Source organism: Maniola jurtina, chromosome 5 (assembly GCF_905333055.1).
Source record: "Maniola jurtina chromosome 5, ilManJurt1.1, whole genome shotgun sequence".
In the NCBI taxonomy this organism is placed as follows: Eukaryota; Metazoa; Arthropoda; class Insecta; order Lepidoptera; family Nymphalidae; genus Maniola; species Maniola jurtina.
The window spans coordinates 11,900,608-11,927,290 of record NC_060033.1 but is presented as its reverse complement, the minus strand read 5'-3'; the positions used below and the strand labels follow the sequence as shown (position 1 = coordinate 11,927,290).

At 39.5% G+C, this 26,683-nt stretch overlaps 2 protein-coding genes and 2 non-coding genes across 9 annotated transcripts in view; 2 read left to right on the top strand and 2 right to left on the bottom strand.

Moving 5' to 3' along the window:
* The window catches only part of LOC123865166 (transmembrane protein 165), a 28,895-nt gene extending 22,827 nt beyond the window's left edge, over nucleotides 1-6,068 (top strand). For 3 of the 5 annotated variants that reach the window (XM_045906039.1, XM_045906040.1, XM_045906035.1), the window contains 2 exons: nucleotides 4,425-4,698; nucleotides 5,392-6,068. In XM_045906039.1, the coding sequence (XP_045761995.1) occupies nucleotides 4,425-4,698; nucleotides 5,392-5,462 (345 nt within the window). In that variant the 3' untranslated portion in view covers nucleotides 5,463-6,068. The remainder of the gene's footprint in view (nucleotides 1-4,424; nucleotides 4,699-5,391) is intronic. The other 2 variants (XM_045906037.1, XM_045906036.1) reach the window with 2 other exon arrangements.
* A 7,317-nt stretch (nucleotides 6,069-13,385) lies between these two features.
* LOC123865159 lies at nucleotides 13,386-21,066 on the bottom strand. 2 transcript variants are annotated; one of them, XM_045906027.1, is made up of 8 exons: nucleotides 20,948-21,066; nucleotides 20,693-20,822; nucleotides 19,678-19,874; nucleotides 18,303-18,683; nucleotides 17,631-17,781; nucleotides 15,125-15,275; nucleotides 14,383-14,516; nucleotides 13,386-13,713 (listed from the first exon to the last, which is right to left on the bottom strand). In XM_045906027.1, exons 2-8 carry the CDS (start codon nucleotides 20,820-20,822, stop codon nucleotides 13,568-13,570), a joined length of 1,290 nt encoding a protein of 429 aa, XP_045761983.1. In that variant the 5' UTR covers nucleotides 20,948-21,066; the 3' UTR covers nucleotides 13,386-13,567. The 2 variants fall into 2 exon arrangements, with proteins under 2 accessions (XP_045761983.1, XP_045761982.1); XM_045906026.1 differs by lacking the exon at nucleotides 20,948-21,066 and having other exon boundaries at nucleotides 20,693-20,924.
* LOC123865827 lies at nucleotides 15,822-16,014 on the bottom strand. The gene has a single exon (XR_006796051.1). It is a non-coding gene; the product is annotated as a U2 spliceosomal RNA (small nuclear RNA).
* Nucleotides 17,032-17,224, top strand: LOC123865826. Its single transcript, XR_006796050.1, has one exon. It is a non-coding gene; the product is annotated as a U2 spliceosomal RNA (small nuclear RNA).
* Nucleotides 21,067-26,683: the final 5,617 nt, after the last annotated feature.

Genomic DNA, 26,683 nt, shown 5'->3' with positions numbered 1-26,683 from the left:
GAGACTATTCTCAGTTGTAATTAGTGAATTTAAGTCCTTTTGTCTTGATATTTTTGGTCAAACTTGTCGTTAATGTAGGTACTTTGTAAGTCGTATTATATTTAATTGTATGCGCTCCATTGTATCATTGTATTGTAACATTGCATTTTTATCTCCCATTTTGATGTATCGATTAGTAAAGTTTACGATTAGTTTTGTATCGTATAAAGTAATTTGGCGGTTTTGCTGTCGCCTCTCACACTATACATTATTAATTATTCATTTGTTAATCAAGTTGTGCGACGTATCAGATGCTGCTAACTAAATCTAATAATCGTTTATAGAGGTTCCGTATCTCCAGAGAAAAATAAACTCTTATTACCACTAAGACTACTTCGTTGTCTATCTGTTTGTCTGTCGTGTCTGTCAAGACTGGTCAAGGTAATCAAAACCTATAGGGTGATTCCCGTTGACCTAGAATCATGAAATTTAGCAGTTGACACTATCAAAACACAAGTCAAGGGAAAAATTCAATAACCGTGAATTTGTCGTTACGTCATTAAAAACAATTAAAAGTGTTATTTCTAGTAAGATGGTACAGAACCCTTCGTGAGCGAGCCCAACTCGGTTTTCAGATAATTTCTCACTGATGCTTAAGAGGGCTCTCTCCGTCACTCGTTTCCACTCGTTTCATACAATCGTAGTTCCAATTTCATTTGAATACTAAGCAACCAAAGTCCATGAAATTTTGCAGACATATTCTAGAAACTAATATCTATGTCTGTGGTTTTCCAGATTTCTGTTAAAATATTCGGTTTCAAAGTAACGCGGTCTTTAGAATTTTCATACAAATCTTTGAGCCCCTGTAATTTTAAAACTACATATTTTTAGAAAAATCTAAAACACCACAGACACAGATATTAGTTTCTAGAATATGTCTGCAAAATTTCATGGACTTTGGTTGCTTAATATTCAAATGAAATTGGAACTACGATTGTATGAAACGAGTGACGGAGAGAGCCCTGTTAAGGGTTACGCTCTAAGAAGTAAGATGTCATCAAAATTATGTGTGATACTAAATCTGCATGCGCGTGTTTGAAGGCTTACGCGTACGATTTTGTTTGAAATTTTTTAATCCTCGATTTCAATGATATTAATTTGACCAGCGCTTTGAAATTTCAAGCTATAAATCTAGATAACAGTCTAGTTTTTCTTACTATCTGAGACTAGATGATGCCCGCGACTTTGTCCGCGTGCATTTAGGTTTTTATAAATCCCGTGGGAACTCTTCGATTTTCCGGGATAAAAGTTGCCTATGTCAATTACCGGGACGCAAGCTGCCTATGAACTACATATAAATCGGTTAAACGTATAGAACTTTGAGAATCCTGTGGGAACTTTTTGTTTTTCCGGGATAAAACGTAGCCTATGTCCTTCCCCGGGATGTAAGCTAATTGTGTACCGTTCATCAAAATTGGTTTAACTGTTGGGCCGTGAAAAGCTAGCAGACAGACAGACAGACACATTTTCGCATTTATAATATTAGTATGGATGGATATAGATTAGAAGTTAGGACCCACCTATTTTATTTGGCGACTTTTCATTAAAGTACGGATTCTAATTTATTGGCGGTTAAGAAGTTAGTCACAAATCGCGACGCAAAGACATATTTTGGATCACTCCGCTCTTGCAGCTCACTTCTGAGCTGTCAAAAAGATTGAATTGAATCAATTATACCACGCCACATCGCATTGAATCACAATATCACACTAATATTATAAAGGCGAAAGTTTGTGTGTATGTGTGTATGTATGTTTGTTACTCCTTCACACAAAAACTACTTGACGGATTTGGCTGAAATTTGGAATGGAGATAGATAATATCCTGGATTAGCACATAGGCTACTTTTATCCCGGAAAATCAAAGAGTTCCCACGGGATTTTGAAAAACCTAGGCTAGTTAATAATAAACCCGTAGTGTTTACCCGAGCACATTTTAAACTGCCAGTGCGTGTACACAAACTTATAAAACCTTGTGTTACAGAATTGCTAAAAATATCTCGCGACTTTTTTGCAGTTTATTTGAATTATTCGATGCGATTACAACAGACAGCAACATTTAATTGTATAAGTTAGGTGGCAGCAAACGTCATTGATATTTTATAAACACCAATATAAATTTTTTGTACACCTAAATATTTTAAATGTAAAAAAAAATTATGTGCTTAGCATGTGGATTTATTATTATTCTAGGATAGTATATTAATGTTCACGCCAATATCGATACACATCATAATTTTAGTTCCTGATCGTCATACCCTTAATAATAGTATCCTCGCTTATCATCTAAGGATTTTGGATTTAAGAAGATACTGGTAGGGTATTTGACTCTTATGCCACCGACATTGATAAAGGATAAGCACCTATTGACTATCCGACATGGTCAATCCATAGCAATTAATAAAAATTAGTTACATTTTTGTTTAATATAATACAGTACTTAACTTTAATTAGTTAGACGCTACTCTTGCGATACGGATTCCGGTATTAAACCAGGTAGAGTGATATGCTCAGTCGATTTGATTGCATACTAGTTTACACGTCACAACAGTTTATACGAGTAAAATCATCTATTTTCTAAAAATGGCCCATTCAAATCGGCCGTCTCGCGACCATCCGTTCACAGTCAATCTGCCTTATCTATTTTCCACTTGCAAAGGAAGGCCGGCTACTGACGTAATGTACGAGTATGTTGTTTCAAAGTATCTGCAAAAAAGTAACTGACGTCAATCGACTATTTTCGCACTGCCAAATATATTTTTGGTTATTCGCGTTGCCTTTGAAAAAAGATGCTGATATATCTGTTATTCATGGACTACCACTTTGGTAGGGTATTACGAATTCACTAAGGTACATAAGGTAGGTAAACAACGCGCTCGCGGTTTGACATGAGCGCTTTTACACTTTCAGATATCTCGATAGACGCCGAACTGATGTCATAAATCATCTACTTAACATAAGATCGTGGAAAAGACGTATTAGATCGAAGTATTTGTAAAATAAAAGTGGACCGAATCCACTTTTATTGACGTGACAACGTCTTATAATTCGATAGAGCCGGCTGCACGCACGAAAAACATGACTCATGCGGCGTTACCTCGCTCTGAGGCGTTCCATGTAAGGCTTGAAGTGCTAGCGAGAGAGCGGAACGAGCGACAAAGAAGCACAATCGGCCTTTGTTGTCACGTTCAACTATCGTCAGTAAACCGACTTTACAGACAACCAATTTTTTTTAATCTAACATTAAACGTGTTGAATTAGGTCGAAAAATATACTTAAATAATTTTAAATAAATAACAAAAATTGTCGGTTCCGCAATTTTTGATATGTATTTAAAATGATTTAGAAATTTCCTTGAAGTGTAGTGTTAACAAAAAAACTGCTCAAGTGCGAGTCTGGCCTCGCTTTTTTTGGGTTCCGTACATAATCATGAACATACTTTAGGTGTATGAAATATGTATTTCTATTCCGAGCTAGAACATGAAAGAAAAACCCAAAAAATGTTCGTTTGTTTGGTCACAGCTTACAAACTATTTTACAAACTCTATCGTTTGTATGGGATTACGTAACAGAGAGAGCCAACTAACTTGTTTTCGTGGATAGAGTATACCTTTTTACTATTTAATGAAAATGCGCCATCTATAGGTATTCCAAGTTTGTGGTCATATACAATGTACATAGTATGATATATAATACGTTTGTCAGGTATTATTGATCTTAGTAAACAGGTATACTTTGCGGTTGCTCGCTAAACTGCGCTTTTTATGATGTGATAATGTACGCGCATTAAGCCTATATAGTAGGTACAAATATTACGGAATACCCATCCTTGTCAGAAACTATAAACTACACTCATGTCCATCACCTATTTATATCACGTTAGTTTATTACCAAGACGATACGCATTCAAATAGATAAGCATATACTCGTAGTATGCATGTTAGATATTTTGTACCAACTATAATAGTAGGTAGTCTCATGGGCCGATTAGAAAATTGACGTCGTATAATAAATACAGTATAACTAGATTGTATTTATTATTATTATTTATTTTATTATGTTTTATTTTAATTTAAAAAGAATGCAAACTTGATTAAATACTAGAGTTAGTAATAATTAGGCATCGGTAAAAAAATTACATCGCAAAACACGGCAGTTAGGTACTTACGCCGAAAACAACTTTTTGCTACGTTCTTATCTTAGCGAATTAAACACTGTTTTGGTATTCAAATGTAATTAACAGAGCTGTATCATTTTCAACGTTTTCAAGTACGTTAGCAAAATTTACGTCAATAATCCAATCAGCCCACGAAATTCATTTACATTATTTTCCCATGCGCTAAAATTTTTCGATAACACTCACAGTGGTTATTCTCATATTTCCAGGAAGAAAAAGAAGAGACTCTAGACATGTTAGAACAAGGCCAAGCGGAGAATAAAAGGAAAAAACGAAACGCGATGCTAAAGGTGCTGCTGCAGGCTGCATCTTTGACGTTTTTGGCGGAATGGGGAGACAGGTCCCAGCTCGCGACAGTGGTGCTGGCGACGAGAGAAAACGCCGTGGGGGTGGTTGTTGGTGGATCATTAGGTCATGCTCTTTGTACGGGGCTTGCTGTAATAGGAGGGAGGATGGTTGCGCAGAAGATATCCGTGAGGACTGGTGAGTTATTTTTTATAGCAAGATAGGCTTGAGCTTGATGACAATCATGCTTAATAAAAGCAATGATGTCTAGATTGGAGCGCGCTTGTCTAGATGCAAATTTGCCCTTCCCTTGAAGATATTTAGGAGGTTATTTAAGTAAGTGACGGGAAATACGAACTTTAATTTATTTTTAATTATACAGAGTAAGTGATGATGTCATCTAAGATGGAAGCGAGTTAGCTTAGCCACGGTTGATGCTTCCCACCAGACCAGACCAGAGAAAATTTAGGAATCATAAAATTCCGAACTGTCCCTGCCGCTACCCGGAATCGAACCCGGGACCTCCCACTAATAAGACCATAGAGTGGTCATCTAAACAACGTCGGGTACAACACAATAATAATTAGCCACCTTTCATTAATAAACCCATGTAAATACTCCAAGTGGACTAAGACTTTCAGAGTCAAATCTGTCCTTTTTTTATTTGTAGACTAGCGCTTGGCTGCAATCAGACCTGTTAGCAACTGATGATGCAGCCTGATGGAGTGCGCTTGCCCAGAAGATTCCTATTTACTCTGAACTTGAAGCCGTTTTTCAATGGCGAGATAAAAGTTTTCTTGAATATTTTTGGATCAATATCCTCGCTCGTATCGGTCACGTAATAAGATAGTCGAAAGACAAAGTTTAAAATATTATCTTTTATCTTTCCAGTTACGATAATCGGTGGATTAGTGTTCCTGTTCTTTGCTGTGAGTGCGCTAGTGATCGGTCCTGGTGAATAGATAGATAAATAGATACAACGCGACAAGGATCTTTTGGCGCGTGGCCAAAATCGGAACTAACGCCGACATCTTGTGAAGTGTCACGCTAAGTAAAAATCTGAATTTCACTGTGTTTTTTTAACATTAGAGCCATTCCTTAAACATAACACGATATATCCTGATAATAATAATTATAGCATAAATTGTCTGCATATAGCACTACACTATATTTAGCACTTGGTAAGTATACATGATAGGTTGCAAGTTTTTATTATTTTTTCCCTATGTGGAAACAGGGATGGCTTTCCCAATTTATCATGCAGTTAAAATTAGATAAAATTGTCTTGATTGTCAACATTGTCATTTTCAATATATTCCCTAAAATTCTATCCTAATTGCTGGCAGCCTTTGTTCTACAACTACACCCCCCTGGCAATGTTATTCAAGTGTCAAATGATCCTTGTCGCACTGTAGTAGAGTTGACTTAGACGATTTTACTGTAAGCGACAATATTGTATGTAAACTGTAATATATTACGTTGTATACTAAGTTTATCTTAAGAATTACAGGAGGTTCATGAATGGACATCGAATGTCATACTTTTTATGACCAACCTGTATAAATACTGGAAAAAATTGTGAACGTCAGGATGGCCGGTGTAGTGCTGGAAAACTAATGAGATATATTCCAAAAAATTGTACTATTTAGTACCTATATAGAAATAATTAGTACCTTCATCAATTAAATAATAAACGAAGTTTCTCATACACCGGCGGTCCTGACGTCAGGTTGGCCGGTATGTTTTTGTATCTTGCATATAGGCTACGATAATCATTCTAAATCTTACATAGAAAATTTGTACCTAATTAGTACCTACCAAAACACCCAACGCACAATGAAAATCTAAATGGGATCCCACACAAAATAATATTATTTCATTTCCGCGCCATACAAAATCATGCAATCGCGCGTTGCTAAGTAAATTCTTCGAGTACTAATTGCTTTTGACAGGTGCCGTGGCATAGCGCATGTCAAATTAAATATCTAAAGCTGTTTCCGTTTCCGTTGTAAACATTTAAAAAAAACAGTCAAGCGCGCGTCGGACACGTACACCAAGACTTCGTGGAGGTTTTCAACAAGTAGGTTTTATATTAATAAAATTCTTAAGTCTATGACAGTGACTGAGGGAAAATCCTATATCCTACTACTATTATATTATTATTACTATCCATACTAATCACACTAATATTATAAAGGCGAAAGTTCGTGTGTATGTGTGTGTTTGTTACTCTTTAACGCGAAAACTACAGAACGGATTCGGCTGAAATTTAGAATGGAGATAGATTATACCCTAGATTAATACATAGGTAACTTTTATCCCGGAAAGTTAAAGAGTTCCTACGGGATTTTAAAAAACCTATACCCACGCGAACAAAGTCACAGGCATCGGCTAATAATAATATAAATGCGAAAGGTAGTATGTCTGTCTGCAACCTTTTCACGGCTAAACCACTGAACCGATTCTAGTGAAATTTGGACTACAGACAGACTACGTACAGACTTAGGATACATTTCGGGGAAGGACATAGGCTACTTTTTTCCCGAAAGAAACAAACGGCTCCCGCGGGATAGCATACTATTATACGTTATTGAACAATAAATGCGTAAAAGATAGCACGCTATCCTGCGGGAACTGTCTGTTTTTTTTCGAGAGAATAAGTAGCCTTTATTGCTTATTAGGTCCTCGCCTATGTCTTTGCAAAAAATAGGGTCACTTATATCACTTTTTAGTAGGTCCTCTGACATCGACTATGTCTACGCAAAAATGACATTAATTCATAGTTCTGCTACGGCGCTATTGAACGACAAATCCGTGAAAGATAGTATACTATCCCGCGGGAGCCGTTTGTTTCATTCGAGAAAAAAAGTAGCCTATGTCCTTCCCGAAATGTATCCTAGGTAAGTCTTTACCAAATTTCACTAAAATCGGTTCAGAGGTTTAGCTGTGAAAACGTAGCAGACCGACAGACACACTTTCGCATTTATAATATTATTAGTATATTAGTATGGATAATATATATAATAGTAATAATAAAATAATAGTAGTAGGATATATAGGATTTTCCCTCAGTCACTGTCATAGACTTAAGAATTTTATTAATATAAAACCTACTTGTTAAAAACCTCCACGAAGTCTTGGTGTACGAGTCCGACGCGCGCTTGACTGTTTTTTTTTTAAATGTTTACAACGGAAACGGAAACAGCTTTAGATATTTAATTTGACATGCGCTATGCCACGGCACCTGTCAAAAGCAATTAGTACACGAAGAATTTACTTAGCAACGAGCGATTGCATGATTTTGTATGGCGCGGAAATGAAATAATATTATTTTGTGTGGGATCCCATTTAGATTTTCATTGTGCGTTGGGTGTTTTGGTAGGTACTAATTAGGTACAAATTTTCTATGTAAGATTTAGAATGATTATCGTAGCCTATATGCAAGATACAAAAACATACCGGCCAACCTGACGTCAGGACCGCCGGTGTATGAGAAACTTCGTTTATTATTTAATTGATGAAGGTACTAATTATTTCTATATAGGTACTAAATAGTACAATTTAGGTACAATTTTTTGGAATATATCTCATTAGTTTTCCAGCACTACACCGGCCATCCTGACGTTCACAAAATCTTGGGGAGATATTTGACAAGTAAACTTTCACTCCCTTAGTTACCAGTGTGCTTTAGCATAAGTCTGTTATTTTAAACATTCTACCAAAATTTTAACATTTTGCATTTAAATAAAAACATAGAATGTTAGTAATTCTGTTGAACACAATTTTTAAATTAAATCAACAGGCTATGCGTTTGCGCAGGGAGCATTATAAAAGGGATAGCAATTTATTTAGACGAATAGATGGGTCGAAGTACGGATATTTCAAAATGATCGTATGAATCGTGGTAGTACCTACATGTTATTATTTACATTATAATATTTAGATCTGTCATTTTAGTTTAGTTTAGAGATTGTGTACTACAGAATTAGCTACAGTAAAGCATTCTCTAACGGCTGAAATTAATCACTACCCATTTTATAAATGCGAATGTGTGCTTCTTTGTTGGTTTGTCCTTTAATAACGTTGCAATGGATTGACGCGATTTTTGCATGGATGTAGTTAAAGACCTGGAGAGTGACATAGGCTACATTTTATCCCGGAAAATCGAAGAGCTCCCACGGGATTTTTAAAACCTTAATCCAAACAGACAAAGTCCCGGGCATCAGCTAGTAATCAATATATCTGAATCTGTTGATAGCAACAATGTTGTTGGTCAAAAAAGTACATACAATTTTTGGCAAACAATAATGTTGCTAAGTAACTTATCGACAGATTACAGATAGGATTAATTAAATTTTATTAATTTCGTCCGTGAGAGAACTTCCGTTATATAGTGCCGGCAAACAACTTGGACCTTAACTGGTGTAGTGGGAGAAAGTTGGCGAATGCAGGAAGTGAAAGTCGACGTATCAACCAATCGCGTGCACCCGCGCCGACTGATCAACCAATCGCATGCACTCACCAATTGCCATCCAATCGCGTCAATGCTCAAGTTGTTCGCCGGGCACTGTACTACGAATACTGGAATCGATGATAATATTATATGAGACAAATTTTATTATTTTTTTATGACCTAAAGATTAATACCATTATATTTTTTTAGTAGACTCGTTTGGTGTAAAAAAAAGACCAGTATATTACTTTGAAATTGTACAAAAAAGCTAATTTTATTCCTCTGATGAGGTTTTTTTCGATGTTATGAATTTATAACACGTCAATTACTTAATCGCTTTCAAAAGCCTCTTAAATGTTTACGAATTTATGTTATATAAGTAAATTATTATTTATTAAATAATTTTATTATGTTCTCACAATAAAAATAGTCAGAACTCAAATACGTATCATTAAAAATTTTAGTTTCAGAATTTATTTTTCACTATTAAAGGATCAACTCTTAATGTGGCAAAATTATAACGACTTTTATGTGGCCTTTTCCTACTGTATAATTTACAAACTTTAGGATTTTGTAAATCGCAATCGCAAATTTTATACATATGCATTATGCAAGTTAATAGCAACAATTTTTGGTTGATTTTTTACGGTTTGCTTATAGGCTCAAAGATTTAGGTACCTACGTAAACAAATCTTTCTTTCGGAGAAACTTTGGAACTACATTTAGGAAAATCTGACAAAACAGACAGACACGTGATTGTTTCAAAATGTGTCTAGAATATTTCACTGAGTCTAATATAATAGATTCAAATGAGAACCAGACTAGGTTTGTGTGGAAAGAGCTAATTCACACGAGCGTTATAAGCGTTGCGTTAAAACCCGGCGTCGGCGAGTATTAACGTTGTGCGCGTTAAAAAAGCGTTGTCGTGTGAACAGATACTTGGGTATGCATTTGTTCTATGTGAACGCTTTTTTAACGGATGTTAAAAAAGCTCTCATATATGAGGCCTAAGGGTCTCAAGTTTTTGTGTGACTCCTGGTCGGATAGAAAGATTTGACGCTCTTGGGAGAGTTTTAGAAAATAAATCCATTTTTTAAACCATATTTTTAAGTATGTACATATTATGTATAAACTGTTGATCACTAATAATAAATAATTAGTTACTATCAAGCATTATGTGGTGTATTTAATATTATTGAAATGTATATTGATTTATATTGAAATTATATTTTAAAATTAGAGCCGAACGCGGCTGTTTTAGCATAGTGATAATTCGAATAAAACAAAGTATGATAGATCATCGCCCGCGTACAACAACCCACTCGCCCTAGAAAGGATTTGTGTATATTATATCCGCGGAAAGAAGTTGCATTCACTATGTTACATTATTCCAAACAAACGATAGAGCCAAAAATCTCAGTGGGCGGGTGACCATTTTAAGTCACGAACCAATCACAAACATGTTTTCAATAAACATTCGAAATTGTTTTCAAAACATATTCGAAATTCAATTTAAAAACGTAGTTCCGTTTGTTTGTGACTCAAAATGGGTAGCGCCCACTGAGATTTTTGCCTCTATCATTTGAATGGAATTATGTAACTGAGAGAGCGCTATACTATACAGGGTGTTTGGTAATCAGTATATAATGACGACACGTACCCAGGCTACTTTGATCTGATAAACACAATGCTGAAGTATAATGACGAAATAAAATTATAAAAATTTCCATACAAAATTCAAAAAAAAAAAAAATTATGTCAAAGTTTTCATGACCCTAACGTGCCCTAACTCACTGAGATCGTTGGCCATCTTTAGATAGGCCGAGGTCAACGATCTCAGTGAGTTAGGGCACATTAGGGTCATGAAAACTTGGTCATAAAAAAAATTTAAAATTTTGTATGGAAATTTTTATAATTTTATTTCGTCATTTTACTTCAGCATTGTATTTATCAGATCAAAGTAGCATGGGTACGTGTCGTCATTATATACTAATTAGTAATTACCAAACACCCTGTATATTCTTTCCGCGGACAAAGTATAGTAAATGTACCGATATTACATGTATAATATTTAGTACTTTTTGTATTGATATTACCGATTGACTTTTTAATTGTAATGCCCGTTTAATAGTGAACCAGTAACCATAATATAACAATTTATTATACATGACTACTATGTTATTTTATAATTATTATAAAAATGTTGACCGCTTTTGTCTGTGATGCTTTTTATATGAACAATATTTTTATGAACCATAAATATTGGTTTTTTTTTAGCATGACGTTGATGAAGTTGATATAAATTGGGTTCGTAAATAAAAAGTCCAATGGATGGATTTTACTAACTAGGGTAGCCTAACCGATTCTTTACATTGAAAAAAACTACCCTATTAAAACTCGCAGCCTTAAATGATAACTTGCAGTCAATACTTGACAGAGCGTTGGCTTAGTTGCATATAATTTTGTCAGTCACCTGAATTTGACTAGGAAAAGTTTTGAGGCCCTAGCCTGAGATCTTCTATACTATAAAAATAGGTATAAGTGGACCGGTGAGAAATAAATGTCTTTAACCCTAATATACTTTGACTTTGCTCGCTGAGACCTATTATAGACCGTACTTTGACATTGCTCAGACTTAAGTTTCAGTTGAACGAGACATATTTATGCCAGCGATACACATATATAGCACAGTCTTGTTTTAACAGTGTCTGAAGTCTGAACAGAGTCAAAGTACGCTCTATAGACGCCTTAGAGTTAAAACGAGACAGACATGGTAAGCTCCTGATGGATATTGCTGGCGTGTGGATAGTAAGGACCCAATTACTCTTGTTTTTAGTAATAAAATATTTTCCGGAAGAGTTAATATAGTACATCTGTCCAGGCCGGAAATAAAGCAATTGCCGGCCGAGTAATGTTGGAAGGACTAGGCGAAGGCGAGGACTTTTCTCAAGTGAATTTAAAACTAAACGAGGTCGTTAATTGCTATCTCAGCCTACATGATTAAATTACAGATTCACGCTAGGCTCCTTAACTCGAAAAGTTACACTAGGACCTTTAGATTTATAATATAGACCACTAAATGATGAGATTGTGATAAAATATTATGTGTGGTGTACTAGCTATGTTTTACTGTATAATATTGTAAGTAATTAGGAACTACTTTCATTTTCATGTAAATGTAAGTACAAAGATGAATGTAAAACTTAAAAGGATCGCAATATACGAATAATATGCTTGGCTCTTGGCTGAATGGTTGTTTGTAAAAAGTATTATTTTTATGTAAAGAAGATTAATAAAAAAATACTTGTCGTATAATTCAGTATTTTATTTACCGCTAAGTTTGTGTGAGTACGATTGTATTATTTTTATAGAAGACTTTCATTTTTTTTTAGCTTATATGGCGATGCCCGCGACTTGTTGCACGTGGATTTAGGTTTTTAAAAATCCCGTGGGAACTCTGAATTTCTGGCATAAAAAAATTAGCAAATTGGTCCAGAAACCTCAAAAAATCGGTGTACATACATAAAAAAATATATATGGGCCGAATTGAGAACCATCTTCTTTTTGGAAGTCGGTTAAAAAGTAGCCTTTACCTGTCTCCGAAATGCAAGCTATCTCTGTACCAAATAAATGCTGCCCCCGACGTCGTCGTCCACTTGTACTTAGAATTTTAAAATCCCGGGGAACTCTGTTTTCCGAGATAATGGGCCTAGGTCAGTCCTCTGGATGCAAACAAGATGCACTAAATTTTGTCAAAATCGATTAAACAGATGGGCCATGAACAGATAGCAGACTGCTGACTGACAGACACATTTTCGCATTTATATTTTTTTTTTATTTAAGTAAAACAACGATTTTTAACAAGATTTATTAATTCTCACAAAGGTTTACATAATTTATTGACTCATGAACACTAATTAGTATTAATACAATAAATAGTCACAATAACAAAATAAAATAGTTTTAACAAAAATAAAACATTCAATACCAAAATTGAAATAAGTATACATATTTTTGTTAAATAGTACCTATCTACCTCACGAACTAGGTATGTTATGATTTACTCGTCGATACAATTAAAATTATACTTACTAAATATTTGGTAGCAGTTTAAAACACTTACAGCTAAAAATGCTTAAATACTATTTAAAGCTGTTAAGATAATATTCGGTTAAGGTGCGGTGTAAGTAGCGGGCAAGCTTTTTTTTTATGCAGATACAAGTTAGCTCTTAACTGCAATCTCACCTGGTGGTAAGTGATGATGCAGTCTAAGATGGAAGCGGACTAACCTGGAATGGGTATGGCAGTTTTTATTACACCCGTACCACTTTGGTTTCTACACGGCATCGTACCGTAACGTTAAATAACTTTGCGGCACGGCTTTGCCAGTAGTGTGGTAACTAGCCACGGCGGAAGCCTCCCACCAGATCAGACCAGACCAGAGGAATTTTAGAATAAAAATAATAAAATTGCAAATTTCCCCTGCCGGGAATCGAACCCGGGACCACCCACTGATAAGACCACAGCGCCAGGGAGGCCGTCAAAAAGCGTGCGTCGAGCTCGCGGCATGATTAAACCCTCTGTGCGCGAGTCTGACTCGCACTTGGCCGATTTTTATGTAAGGTAGACGGCAATGTAGTCGTCACTAGCATCTAACACTGCTTGGCGAAGGATTTTCTCGTTAGCTTCTAAAGATCCTGTGTGTTTCGGTAGAAATAGACAAATTTTACTCCAATCGCCCCAAGAGTAGTTCAATGTACCTGGAAATAATGAAATTGTATTACAAAATGCGAAAGAGTATACGAGTACGTATGTCTGCTACCTTTTCACAGACCATCCTTTGACGTATCGTGCACATAAATGTGGGCGTGTTCATAAGGCGTGATTTCATAGAGGTTCACACTCATTTCGCACAATTCACGGCATGCAAATGTTCGAGTTTTTGGATTGAGTACTTATATAATGTCGCAGCGAAATGGTATACGCCGGGAGTTAGCCAACCCCCTTAGTGATATGGCTAACGCCCGGGAGATATTAAATTGACTGCGGCCGGGCACATGAATATTTATGTTCTAATTTAACCTTACTTTAGACTTTGGTACTCAAATTTGGTTCTGAACCACATTTGATGTTATCGTAAAATCCCAGATGAAGAAGATTAGGTTAGAATATAAATATTCAAAAATAATCTATCGTCGCTGCGCATGCAAATTCCGCTATGTGGAAAATCACAAACTTTTACTAGACTAAGGGGAAATAACTTTTATCTGAGGAAAAAATTTAACGTTTTTATCATATGTACATGAAATCTGCCAAAACGTTAAATTTATTCCTCAGATATTTTTTTGTATAAAGACTGTCAAATTTATTCCTCAGATAAAAGTTATTTGGCATAAAAGGCATCTTCGACCTGGAAACAATATACTAACCGTAATACTTGAGTGCCACTTCGTGGGAAGAGTGGTTTCTGGCCAGAAGACAAGTAGGTATTGCACCCGGAGTAAGCACTTTGGCGGGCCACCACGAGCAAGTGTCCAGTTTATGCCAAATCACATCGCCATAGCTGAAAAATCAATCAAAACATGCAGAAAAACTTGCGAATAAGATCATTTTGGTCCACAGATATAATAAAGAATCAATTGACACCTCATTTATCACAATCGGTTCAGTAGTTTAAGCGTTGCGGTTGAACATACATAAATACAAACATACATACCTACCTACAAAAATATACATACATAGACTGCTAAAATCACCCTTCTTTTTGGCTTTACCACTATAGTCGGGTAAAAAGTCCAAAGGTATGTTAAATCCATACTAATATTATAAATGTAAAAGTGTGTCTGTCCGTCTGTCTGCTAGCTTTTCACGGCCCAACAGTTTAACCGATTTTGATGACATTTAGTACCAAGTAAGCTTACAACCCGGGGACGGACAGGCAACTTTATCTCAGAAAATTAAAGAGTTCCCACGGGATTTTTAAAAAACCAAAATTCGCGCGGACGAAGTCGCGGGAATCGTCTTGTTTGAAATAATATATATATAGGTATAGGTAATGTTGGCATTTCGCCCACACAGCTAACATCAAAATACAGTTTCAACCTCATACTTAGAGCTTAATATCTTAAAAGTTGAATTGTTTCCAGTATGGGCATTTAACTATTTACTTACCCAACTCGGGGTCCCCAAATGCAACTAGGGCACAGTGCGATATTTTTTGCCCTCTCTTCCTTGAGGACAGATGTGATTGTTCTGGTACCTGACAGAATTTTCTCTACTAACGTCACTTGTGTTTGGCCATTTCTGGGCGGACTTCTACGGTCTGAAGCGAATAAAATGGCTTAATTTTTATTTTTTAACTAGACTTAGTAGCTAAATCACATGAGAAGATTTAAAGCTCAATGATCAATTAAAGATTCTATCACCAGAATAGGTATAAAGTTGTCAAGCCCCCAAAAAATAAACATAAAAGACCATGGGCAGAAATGTATGGACCTTGGCCCTCCCTCAACAGAGTCCAAACCTATGTCATATGAAAGCTTTTGGGGTGCCTATAATTTATTTCATTCGAAATCGAGTACGAAAACGGATTAACCTAAACAAATTATTTTTTTTAATAATTAATGCTTTCTGTTTTGTAGGTATTCGTACCAAAAAACATACCCCAAAAGCTTTCATATGGCACCAATTCCTCAAAATCCCCCAACAATGTTAGCTTTGGTGGGTATTTTGAGGAATTGGACCAAAATGACAATGGTTCTTGAAGAGTTCAAAGCTCCTATAGTTATAGATCGATTAATTATGTAAAGCTCTGAGTAGTAGTAGTGACTAGTGAAGTAACTATGAATAGTTGAAGGATTTCAAATGATTTATGTGGGCCGATCCCGGCGGCACTGCAATGCCGGGCCGACCCGTGACGGGAGTGGAGCGAGCCCCGAACATCCCGTCGAGTTACAAAAATCAGTTTAATATACTGGTCCCACAGTGTGGGAACTTTCAGATATTAAGCTGAAAAGAACAGATACTACACTTTGATCTTAGCCAAAAGGCCGAGAAGCGATGGCATAAAACCGCCAACCCGCGAGGGTCATTCATTGCGGACGAATCTCCTGAGCGCAATGTAATATTTAGTGATGTTACTCCCAGAGTCATCTGTTCAAGCTATATGAAACTATGAACTTACCTATTGAATCAGTGTGGTACCAAGCTAGGACCAGGTGTCAAGCCAGTTGTATCCCCCTCACGACTGCTGCATAGATGTCGCTGTCTTCAAATTATTTCAGAAAATAAATATGTTGAACTGATAAGGTTAATTTTTCACTGATTTTATTTTAACGCCAATCTTAATTTTTAATTTACTAAAATAGTGTTTACACTTTACACAATGTAACATGATTTTAAAACCATCAACTCAGTTATGTATAGCTATCTAAAGTCAGTGGTATCAACTTCAAAATTCTGGAAGTTTTGCAATGCGAACTTTATTGCAACTTTAAGAGTTCTTATATAATATTTCGGGCTTGCTTATTTAATGATGATTAGAACCCACCCTGGGTTCTAATTTATTTTTTTTTAAATTAAATTTTCTTAATATCTCGAGTACCGACGACGCGATGCGACAAAAGTTAGTTACTCTCTTGCACTATAATTAACTGTCAGGTGTTAAGTTGATAGTCCTAGGGAGCATGTTACAAATGTGTAAACAACAATTTCATTAATTTAAAAAAGTAATTCAATCAACAACACCAGGGGGCACAGCAGTGCCCCCGCCAAGACGAGCCAAACGGCGGCCGGGGCGCTACGTACCTTTTTTTCGAAGTGTTTCGCCGTATTTTCGAACCGTCATAATATTATTTTCTGGAATAAATAATTTGACGATAGCGACATCTATGCAGCAATCGTGTCGGGTATACAACTGGCTTGACATTTTGTTTATAGCTTACCTACCACAATGGTTTAGTTTCTTAGTTTCATATAGCTTGAACAGATGACTCTGGGAGTAACATCACTAAATATTACATTGCGCTCATGAGATTCGTCCGCAATGAATCACCCTCGCGGGTTGGCGGTTTTACGGCATCGCTTCTCGGCCTTTTGGCTAAGATCAAAGTGTAGTATCTGTTCTTTTCAGCTTAATATCTGAAAGTTCCCACACTGTGGGACCAGTATATTAAACTGATTTTTGTAACTCGACGGGATGTTCGGGGCTCGCTCCACTCCCGTCACGGGTCGGCCCGGCATTGCAGTGCCGCCGGGATCGGCCCACATAAATCATTTGAAATAGCAGCAACTTCTAAGTTCTGAAAGCTTCACTAAATCAAACTATTTCGATGACTAGCTCTTGCTGACAATAAAATCATGATACAAATGAAAAACCTAACCCCCAAAAGGTCACAAAATATTACCGAGATTTGTTTATCTTATTTTTGAAACAAACTAAAAACTAAGGAAGAAGGGCTATATCTATAGCACGCGACAGGTCGACATGGCAATCGGGTCGGGGACGTCCCGCACACCCGCATAGCCCCCGCGCTAACCCGATGCAAGTGACGTGCGGATGTGCGGGGCGTCGGGGGGACGTCCCCCCTATACCCCGATTTCCATGTCAACCTGTTGCGAACTATAGTAATGTAACTTATTGATATAAGTTGAATTTCTTCATTGAAGTATAACTTACGTATAATATTGACAAGCCATTCCCTCCTGCATGCAATATGGTAGGAAGAAGGACAGTTGATACACTCCCACAACTTGTCCGCGTCACCACACACCAAGCACCACGGTGCATGCACAGTCAGAGGTATACTGCTGTTCCTAAACTCAAATAGCTGAAAATAATTTTATTTCTTAGCATTTAAAATAATGAAATAATTATGATAATATAAGTATTAAAATAATATTAAATAATACCCTAAAAATTTAATTAAATACATATATAATGATGATTTCATCTGCTTCACGCTTCACTGTGTTGAAATTTGGTATATATCTTTATAAATAATTTAATATATAGCCTAGTTAATTCTGAAAAAAGCAGGTTGTTATTAGGAGAAAGAATTATTAATATTTAAAAAAAAAAAATTTGATTGCAAACAAACAAATTTTTCCTCTTATTTTTATATATACATATTATTATATAGATAATAAGAGGAAACATATAGATATAATAGATTTTTCATGAAAATAATTATTAATACACATTGTAAAAAAGGTTTAGTATTTATAATTCATTTTATAAGTGAGTCTGCAGTCATTATGGAGTGATAATTTGGTAGGCTAATGGGCTCAAACTTTAGAGTAACAGGTATTGCAAATATATTGGGTCTAGGACTAAGAAGTTAATACTAACCATTTTCTCAGATTCATAGTCACTATTATAATCAAATTCTTTCTGTTCATAATCATACTTCCAGCACCGATGTAGGTGATTGTCAACTTCTTGCCCAGTCACAATATTTTTAATATCAATTTCGAATTTAGCCTCTGTAGTCACGTTTTTATTCTCAATATAACCTGATATATTTGTGTTGTTCTCCTTTTCAAAGCAAAAAGCCTTGCAGAAATCATCGAAGACCTTTTCTTTGCCAATTCTAACAAACTCTCTGAAAGTACTTCCATATCTGAGTAAGCAAGGTGTCTGTATTTTTTCCAAGGATTGATTAGAATCTGGTTCCTTATTTTGTATAGGTTTCTTGTTTGGCGGTAGTACGTGATCTTCTATGATTTTTCTCTTAACAAAAGTAAAGTTTTTTAAAGTAAGAAGATACTTACCAAAAATGGCATTATAGGTATGGCATTTTGCGACAGGTCAAATGGCAATCGGGGTGGGAACGCCCCGCACACCCGAACAGCCCCTACGCTAACCCGGATGGGTGCGTGGGTTACGTGCGGGTGTGCGGGAGTTCCCCCCGCCTCATATCCCGATTGCCATGTCGACCTGTCGCGAACTATAGGTACCTAAATAGTTACATCTTCTGAATAAAATAACATCAACAAAATATAGGTTTTCAAGTTGTATATAACCGATAAAACTTTGATAAATCAATGTTGATTGAAAAATGACAAATATAAATTATTTTATATATATTATATTGACTTATATCTTCTTCTCTGCAGATTAAACAATCAGAATCAGAGGTAAATTCGTAACCAACAGATATAATTGGTTAATTAAATAATAATGGTTAATTAATAAGCTCAATGTAATAGTAGATTATTCTATTACCAACATAAACTTGTTCATATAAAAAATAAATGCATGTGTCTGCAATTACTTGTTACTATAATATTGTAAGTTGAGTATTTGAAAAGATCTACTTACTGCCAAGTTTCTGGCTGGTTTCCTACATAGGAAGGGCATTGCAAACTAGTGGTAGATTTAATTCACAATTTAAAAGCCTAAACTAGAGCTGTCCTTTAACTAAAAAATATAAAACAGTTAAGTGCAAAAAATGTTCATGTACTTAGTGAGATTTTTCAAAAACTAATAATGTTCAAAAAAGAGTGCTATGTAGGACCAAACTAAAAACTGTGATTTTAAGTTAGTTTTTAGTTGAACTTTATAATCATTTATTGAAAATAACCATTTTGTTTGGAGATAAATCAAAAATTATTTTTTGCACCTAACAGCTTTATAGTATAAGAAAGCTAGTTTAAGTTTATTTGAATAAAAAAACGCCATTTCATTGTTAGACTTTGTTCAAAAACCAGTAGTTACTAGTTACCTTTTTAGGAGTAGTCTGTTCACCAGGTTTTGTCACAGGATTTTTATCATCATATCCATAGAAAGGCCTGGAGCGCTCAGCTAGATGCATGCAGGTGTACGGCAGCCACAACTGCTGTTTGGTGCGCACTGTCTCCACATAGTAGCAGAGCTCAGTTGTTACTGCTAAGCCGTTCTCTTCAACTGTTATCCCTAGAACTAGATAACATATTGGGACATTAATTTAAAAATTAGTACTGACTCAGTGACATATCTAACACAGCTCAAACTGCAGTGTCTTATAATGTAGAACTTGTACTGTAGAGCTGGGAGTGTAGTCTCTGATCACCATGTTGGAGGAAAAAAGGGTGGAAAAAAGAAAAAATTAAATAAAAACTGCAGTCTATGATTTTGAAAGTTTGCATGGTGTTCTTTGTAATGTAGACCCCCAACCAAGCAAGGATTTTTAGAAATTCCACCAGTGCTAGGCTGGGGCACATTAGCACATAAGTTTTTGTGCATCATATTCCTCATTACTGATTATTGATACAATTATCATCGATGATTATGAGCCTCTTCTATTAATCACATATCTAATGGTACCTAGGTGTCCTTCTTGGGATAGTTGGTAATATTCCAAAGGTGTTAGTATCCATATGGTATCCATTAAGAAAGGATTCCACGAAAACCCATAAGCTAGAGTTGAAAAGGAGGTTGGAAGATCATATGACACCTATTTTTCAACCACTGGAAATATCTTGCTGCTTTCCTACTTGCGTTCTGCGCGGTAGTTGATTTATCGATCTATTCGCTGGAACGAAGTGAGGCGCGACGGTTAAGAGTGGCTATAGTCTGCAGCACAATTGGTTCGATATTCAACCTTTCGTTTTCAGTGCGATAAAAAAGAACGGATAATGTAACAGTAGAGTAGAGGTTTTTTTTCCTGAAACAAACTGTAGACCAGATCTTTTTATAATCTTTTCGCAAGTTGGGCACAGTGTGCACCAGAAGTTTGATTTGTAGGTAATAGAAAATACCTTTTTCATCATAAAATAGTCCATCTTCATTTTTCACCACTTGTACTTTTGCGCAAACTTTTTTGCAAACTCTAGCTAGGGCAATGTCTCCCCATTTCCAATGGTATATTCCTGTGGATTGTGTATTCATCTTTTGGAACAACATTTAACATAACATTAAACAGCTATTTAACAAAAAACATAAGAAAAAATGAAAATAATAAATATTGCAAAAGAAAATAGTTAAAACTTTCGAAAGTCTGCGAAAATACTAACTTTTTAGTCAAAAATGTACATATAACTGAACTACAATTTATTTGATTTGTCTAATCTAAAATTTATTGTTATTTTATAATTCTAAAAATTAATTAAATTAAGAAAAATTATTAATGTTTGCCAAAGTTTTTAAATAAATTAAATATCAAACTAGTTTTTGAGCTTTTCAAGACCCATTTCCTTTTTCCGGTTAAATTAACTTGTGCTACTTGTCACTAGATGGCCACATGGTCAATGAAAAACAAAAAGTTTCGGACATTTTAAGTGATTAGGTAATTAATATCCATTAGGAAAAAATCATGTCATTTCAAAACACTTGTAATTTGGCTGTTATGTACAAAACAATTCACTATTGCAAACTAAAAAGAAAAGTTATTTTGTGAAAGCTTGTGCAAACATAGATGGCACTAGTAGTCTTGGATATTACAATAAAACTTAAAGCTAGCCTTATCTAATTACTATACAAATCATGCCCGCGTGGAATGGTGCCAAGAATACTGGCTGCATTTCCGCGTTGGACAGCCAGGCTGATCCGTTGCGCAAAAAATGAGCCAGCCCTTCTGTTACCCGATGAGGCTATTAAACGCGGTGAAATGTCTCGTAAAAATTTCTTTGCACTAAGACTCCATGGCCCCAGGGTCTCCACGGCAAACGGAACAAAAATGTAACTCTCAATAAGAGAGGCATACTTGCGCCGCTTGCCGTTTTCAGCCATTTCTGCTGCGGCTCCCGGTCTTGATGCTGTCTCCCTGATATGACACGGGGCCAATGTGTCAACGCACGTTGCGTCCCACATTAGCGCCCGTCCCCGTTCCCAGGGAACCAGCGTCAATCCATCAGGTCTCTTGCCATCATCCCGACTAATCCCTGCCGGCTCAATGAGCGCAGGAACGTCTATGGTGGCAAGAGCCCTTTTGATCGTGTCGTTAAGAGAGCCATGCCTAAATAGCCTACCAGCGCTCCTTTGGCAAGAGAGTCCGTGGATTCCAAATTTATCAACCTCTTTTCCACACGGACATCTGTGCTGATGGCACAGCGGTGTTCCCAATCTGAGACCTAGAGCCACACGAAAACTTTCATTATCTAAAAGGGTGCCGAGATTTTTGGATGGCAAGGCATGAAGCCAATACCCAGATTCCTTTTCCGATAATGCTAGGAGCCTGGCTTGATCTCTGTCACTTGTAAGATTTTGCAGCAAATTTGAATGTGTCAGCTGAACCAATGGCAAATCCCAAAGTTTTTGTGTAGAACGTTCCTTTGGAATATCGACATTGGGACATCTGACCTTCCAACTCTCTAGGGCCTCTGTGGCATAGGTCAATGATATTGAATTTGATTTGAGAATTTGAGAGCTAAGCTCTCTTATACTATGCACAGAGGACAGAAAAGCTGGAAGAGCTACACTGGAAATTTTCCTCACATTTTAAAACATGTATTGTATGTATGTCTTGGATTAAACATGGTAGAGCTTTGTCTATAAATTCTAGTACACTAGAATACCCAATGTTTTATAAGTGAACCGCCGCCGCCTCGACAACCGAGGCCGACGCACCCGGCTCGCTCATGGCTGCCGCCAACCAGCCACAGCAGCAACCGGGTCGCAAGCGCCGCCGCAGACGTGGCAAGCGCGCGCAGCCGCGCCAAGACACGGCGCCGGCCGCGCCACAGCCCTCTGCCAAGCGCCCGACGGCGGCCGCATCCGCGGCTCCCGCCGCGCCACAGCCTCCCACCAAGTGCCCGACGGCGGCTGCACCCGCGCCGCCCGCCGCCCAGTCCAAGTCCACCGTGGTCGCCGCTCCCGCGAGGGAGACGAAGGCGAAGCGGAAGGGCGCGCCGCGCCCGGCACCTCAGCCGGCCCCCGGCCACTTGGACTCCAGACTTACCAAAGTCATCGGCACCCTACACCAGGTTCTGTTGGCAATCCAGGAGCAGCGGGATCCAGCCCCGCTGATCCTCGCCTGCATCATGGAGCTCTGCAGCTCTGAGTGAGCTCCGTGTGGCATTCTGGAATGCCGACGGGCTTTCGTCACAAAAAGCCCGTCTTTTCAAGAACTTGATGTCTCAGCGTCGAGTGGACATCGGCCTGATCAACGAGACTCACCTCAGACCAGTAGACCGGTTGAACTTTTCGGGATACCACGTCTACCGGGAGGACCACGCCTCGCCGATCGGGACTGCTTACCGGGGATTAGCAGTTTTGGTCCGTCGGAATGTCATCCACCAAGTGCTGCCAGTACCTCAGCTGCAGACGACCTACGCACTGGGCGTGGAGGTCTGCATTGATCGCCAACCCACCCGTGTGTTCGCCTTTTACAAGCCGCCGACGAATCGCCTCGCAGTGACTGATGTCCACACCTTGCTGGACTCGCCACTGCCCACGATTATCGCCGGGGACTTCAACGCGAAACACACGGCGTGGAACTCCAACCACGTGTGTCCGGACGGCAGACGCCTCCTGGACGATGCAGACCGCCACGGGTACGTGGTGCTGGGGCCAGAGGTCCCGACGCACTACCCGTACGCCGCAGCATATACGCCTGACGTCATCGACATAGCCGTCACCTGTGGCTTGTCCGCCACGCCGACGTTAGACGTACTGGATGACCACCTCATCTCCGACCACCAACCAGTCCTCTTGACGCTGAAGACAACGCCGATGACTTCTCTTCTCCCTCCGCCAAAGCATCGCCAGGACTGGCGAATCTTCGCCGAACACATGGCCAAGCATTCGCCGTCCTTCAGAGTGGAGAGCCCTGCAGACGTCGACCGACTCGCCGAGGACCTCAGCGCGACTATGTCCACCGCGCTTCGAGAGTCCAGACTCGACACTGCAGCCATGCGAAAACCACGCCAGCTCCCATCCTACATCCAAGCGATGCTGGAGGAGAAGAGGAAACTGCGCCGGACATGGCAAAACCAGCGGTGCCCGACCATGAAGACGCGGCTCAACGCTCTGGCCGCCAAGATCTCGGAAGCGTTACAAACTATCGCTGACGAGTCTTGGCATATGACCATCGAGCGAGCCGGCGATGACTGGTCCGGCATCCACCGCCTTTGCCGCCGACTCTCCGGGAAACCGCCTCCGATTAGGCCTCTCCTGGCCGGTGACGGAACCCCACGTTACCGTGCCGAGGACCGAGCGGAGATCTTTGCGGACCACCTGGAGACGCAGTTCACACCGAACCCGACCACAGATGTGCAGCACGAAGAAGCCATCGAGCGACACTTGGAGGCATACTTCGAGTCGCCGATAGCGCCGACGGAAGACCCCGTCGTATTTTCCCCTGGACAAGTCCTTCGGATGATTCGACGAACTAAACTGCGCAAAGCGCCCGGCCCCGATCGAGTCACCAACGAAGCCCTGCGTCACCTACCCCCGCGAGCAATCGCGACGTTGACGCGGCTATTCAACGGGATACTCCGCACCGGGCACTTCCCATCGTCGTGGAAGCTCGGCCGAGTCATCATGATTCCGAAGCAGGGGAAAAACATCATGCAGCCTGGGAGCTACCGTCCCATCACGCTGCTGTCGACGATCTCGAAAGTCTTCGAGAAGTTGCTGTTGCTGCACATCACGCCTCACATTCAGCCACGCGACGAACAGTTCGGTTTCCGTGCCGAACACTCCACCACGCTCCAAGTCTCGAGGGTACTGCACCATCTCGCTGCCGCCATGAACAAGCGAGAGCGGTGCATTGCAGTATTCCTCGACATGGAGAAGGCGTTCGATCGCGTCTGGCACACCGGGCTCATTTACAAGCTGTCCACGTCTACTATTCCTCGTCGAGTAGTCAAGACTGTGGCCACCTTTTTGCAAGACAGGCGATTTCAAGTGGCGGTTGAAGACGCCCTGTCCACGGAGCGCCCCATCCGAGCCGGTGTGCCTCAGGGAAGCTGCCTGTCGCCCGTCTGCTATGGCAGATACACGGACGACATCCCAGTGGTCGGCGACGCCATGCTGGCGTTGTACGCCGACGACGCTGCATTCATAACAAAGTCGATCAAAGGACCGCACGCGGCGATCAAAATGCAGCGTGCACTGGATGCACTTCCCGCTTGGCTGAATGACTGGAGGCTGAAGGTCAACGTGGCGAAGACTCAGGCGGTATCCTTCGGGCGGACTGCCCCGCCGCCACGGGTATCGCTCTTAGGAGAGACCATCGAGTGGACGCCCTCGGCTAAATACCTGGGGGTGACCATCGATAGGGGACTCAAGATGCGATCCCACGTGAAGAACGTGGTCGCGCAGACGCGCGCCGCACGGGCTCTCTTGCGCCCAGTGCTGGCGTCCCACCTGCATCTCCGTACGAGGCTGTGCGTCTACAAGACGTACGTCCGCACGCGACTCACTTACGCGGCCCCAGCTTGGTACGCGTTACTAAGCGAAACGGACCGCAAGTCGCTGCGGGCGCAGCAGTCGCTAGCGCTCCGCACCATCGCCGGAGCTCCACGCTTCGTACGGAACGCGGTCATCTCCAGGGACCTGCGCATGGAGAGCCTCGACGACCACGTTCGCCGCCTGAGCACCTCGATGTTCGCGCGCGCCGATGGAGCGCAAGCCCAGCACCTGCGGGGCATCGCGCCATACCATCGGCGTCCGCCGGACAAGTTAGGTCTGCCACGTGACCTGACTACCTGAAAAGACACCACTGCTTCCCCGCCGCTGGCTGACGGGCGCTCGCCGGAACATCGCCGGCGGGCTCGACCTCGCCGAGCCGCGGGCGTTAGCCTCGCGGACATCCCACGCCGCCGCAGTAGCCGATCGCTCGCGAACATCCGCGGGCTCGATCGCACTGCCGTGCGGCCACTACCGGACATGACAATCCGGAATTGACACCCAGACCAGTGGTCCAACCCCGTGCCCCGCCCGCAGTCGCAGGCGGCGTAGCCACCACTGAAGAGGGCCATCGCCCTGACCAGTCACCCCGGGACCCGAAAGGGTCCGCGTGGACGACCTCGAGAGGAGGTTATAAGTGAAAGCTAGACTTGCCCAGCTATATAATTGAGACCCGTGAACTTCCTTTATTTAAGAGAAAATTGAAAAAACTATTATTAGAAAAGACATATTACTCAATTAATGATTACCTCTCAGAAAAGTTATAACTGTATTTTAATTTTGGACATTTTGCTATTATTATTTAATTACTTTTTTTTTTTTTTTGTGTGACCGAAATGTATCTTAATTTAATGTAACATATTGCATGCTTATAAGCAGAATTTGGCTGTACCTTTTTATCTTTGTAACATCTCCACTGTTTACCCAAATTCGCAATAAAAAAAATTGATTTGATTTGATTTGATTTTCCTGCATCCATTCCTTTCATATCTTTTTCAGATGAGTGATCAGTGCTTCCGTCATAATAGGTAGGTACCTATCTACCTACCTATTAAGGTACAGTGTCTCTCATCTATGTTTCTTACAATTCCGTGTAAGTATGTATGGGAAGGTTGCAATCATTGGACCAGCTTTTTTATTGGACCACCTTAATATTTTAAAATCTGACCCTACATCGCTTCGTGCCAAGGCATTGGTCATGCACCAGCCTGCTCCACACTGGAAGCTCACTTAGGTAAACCGTGAGACTCGGTACTCGGTAGGTAGTAAGAAATAAAATAACGTTCGCAAATATGTTTTCGATTCCCGAAAAGTCAATATTACGTTTCCGAAAAACTGATGTAAGTATCATTGGATTTTCTTACTAGGTAGTTATGCAACCTGCCTCGAGAGATCTGAAA

Bases quoted from the DNA above. Each gene is read 5' to 3' on its own strand.
- LOC123865159 (XM_045906026.1), bottom strand. From the start codon at position 20,837: ATGTTGTTCCAAAAGATGAATACACAATCCACAGGAATATACCATTGG. The intron at 17,782-18,302 runs GTTAGTATTAAC...AATTATTTTCAG, and splicing joins ACTATGAATCTGAGAAAATG to CTATTTGAGTTTAGGAACAG. The intron at 14,517-15,124 runs GTAAGTAAATAG...TTGATTTTTCAG, and splicing joins ATTTGGGGACCCCGAGTTGG to CTATGGCGATGTGATTTGGC.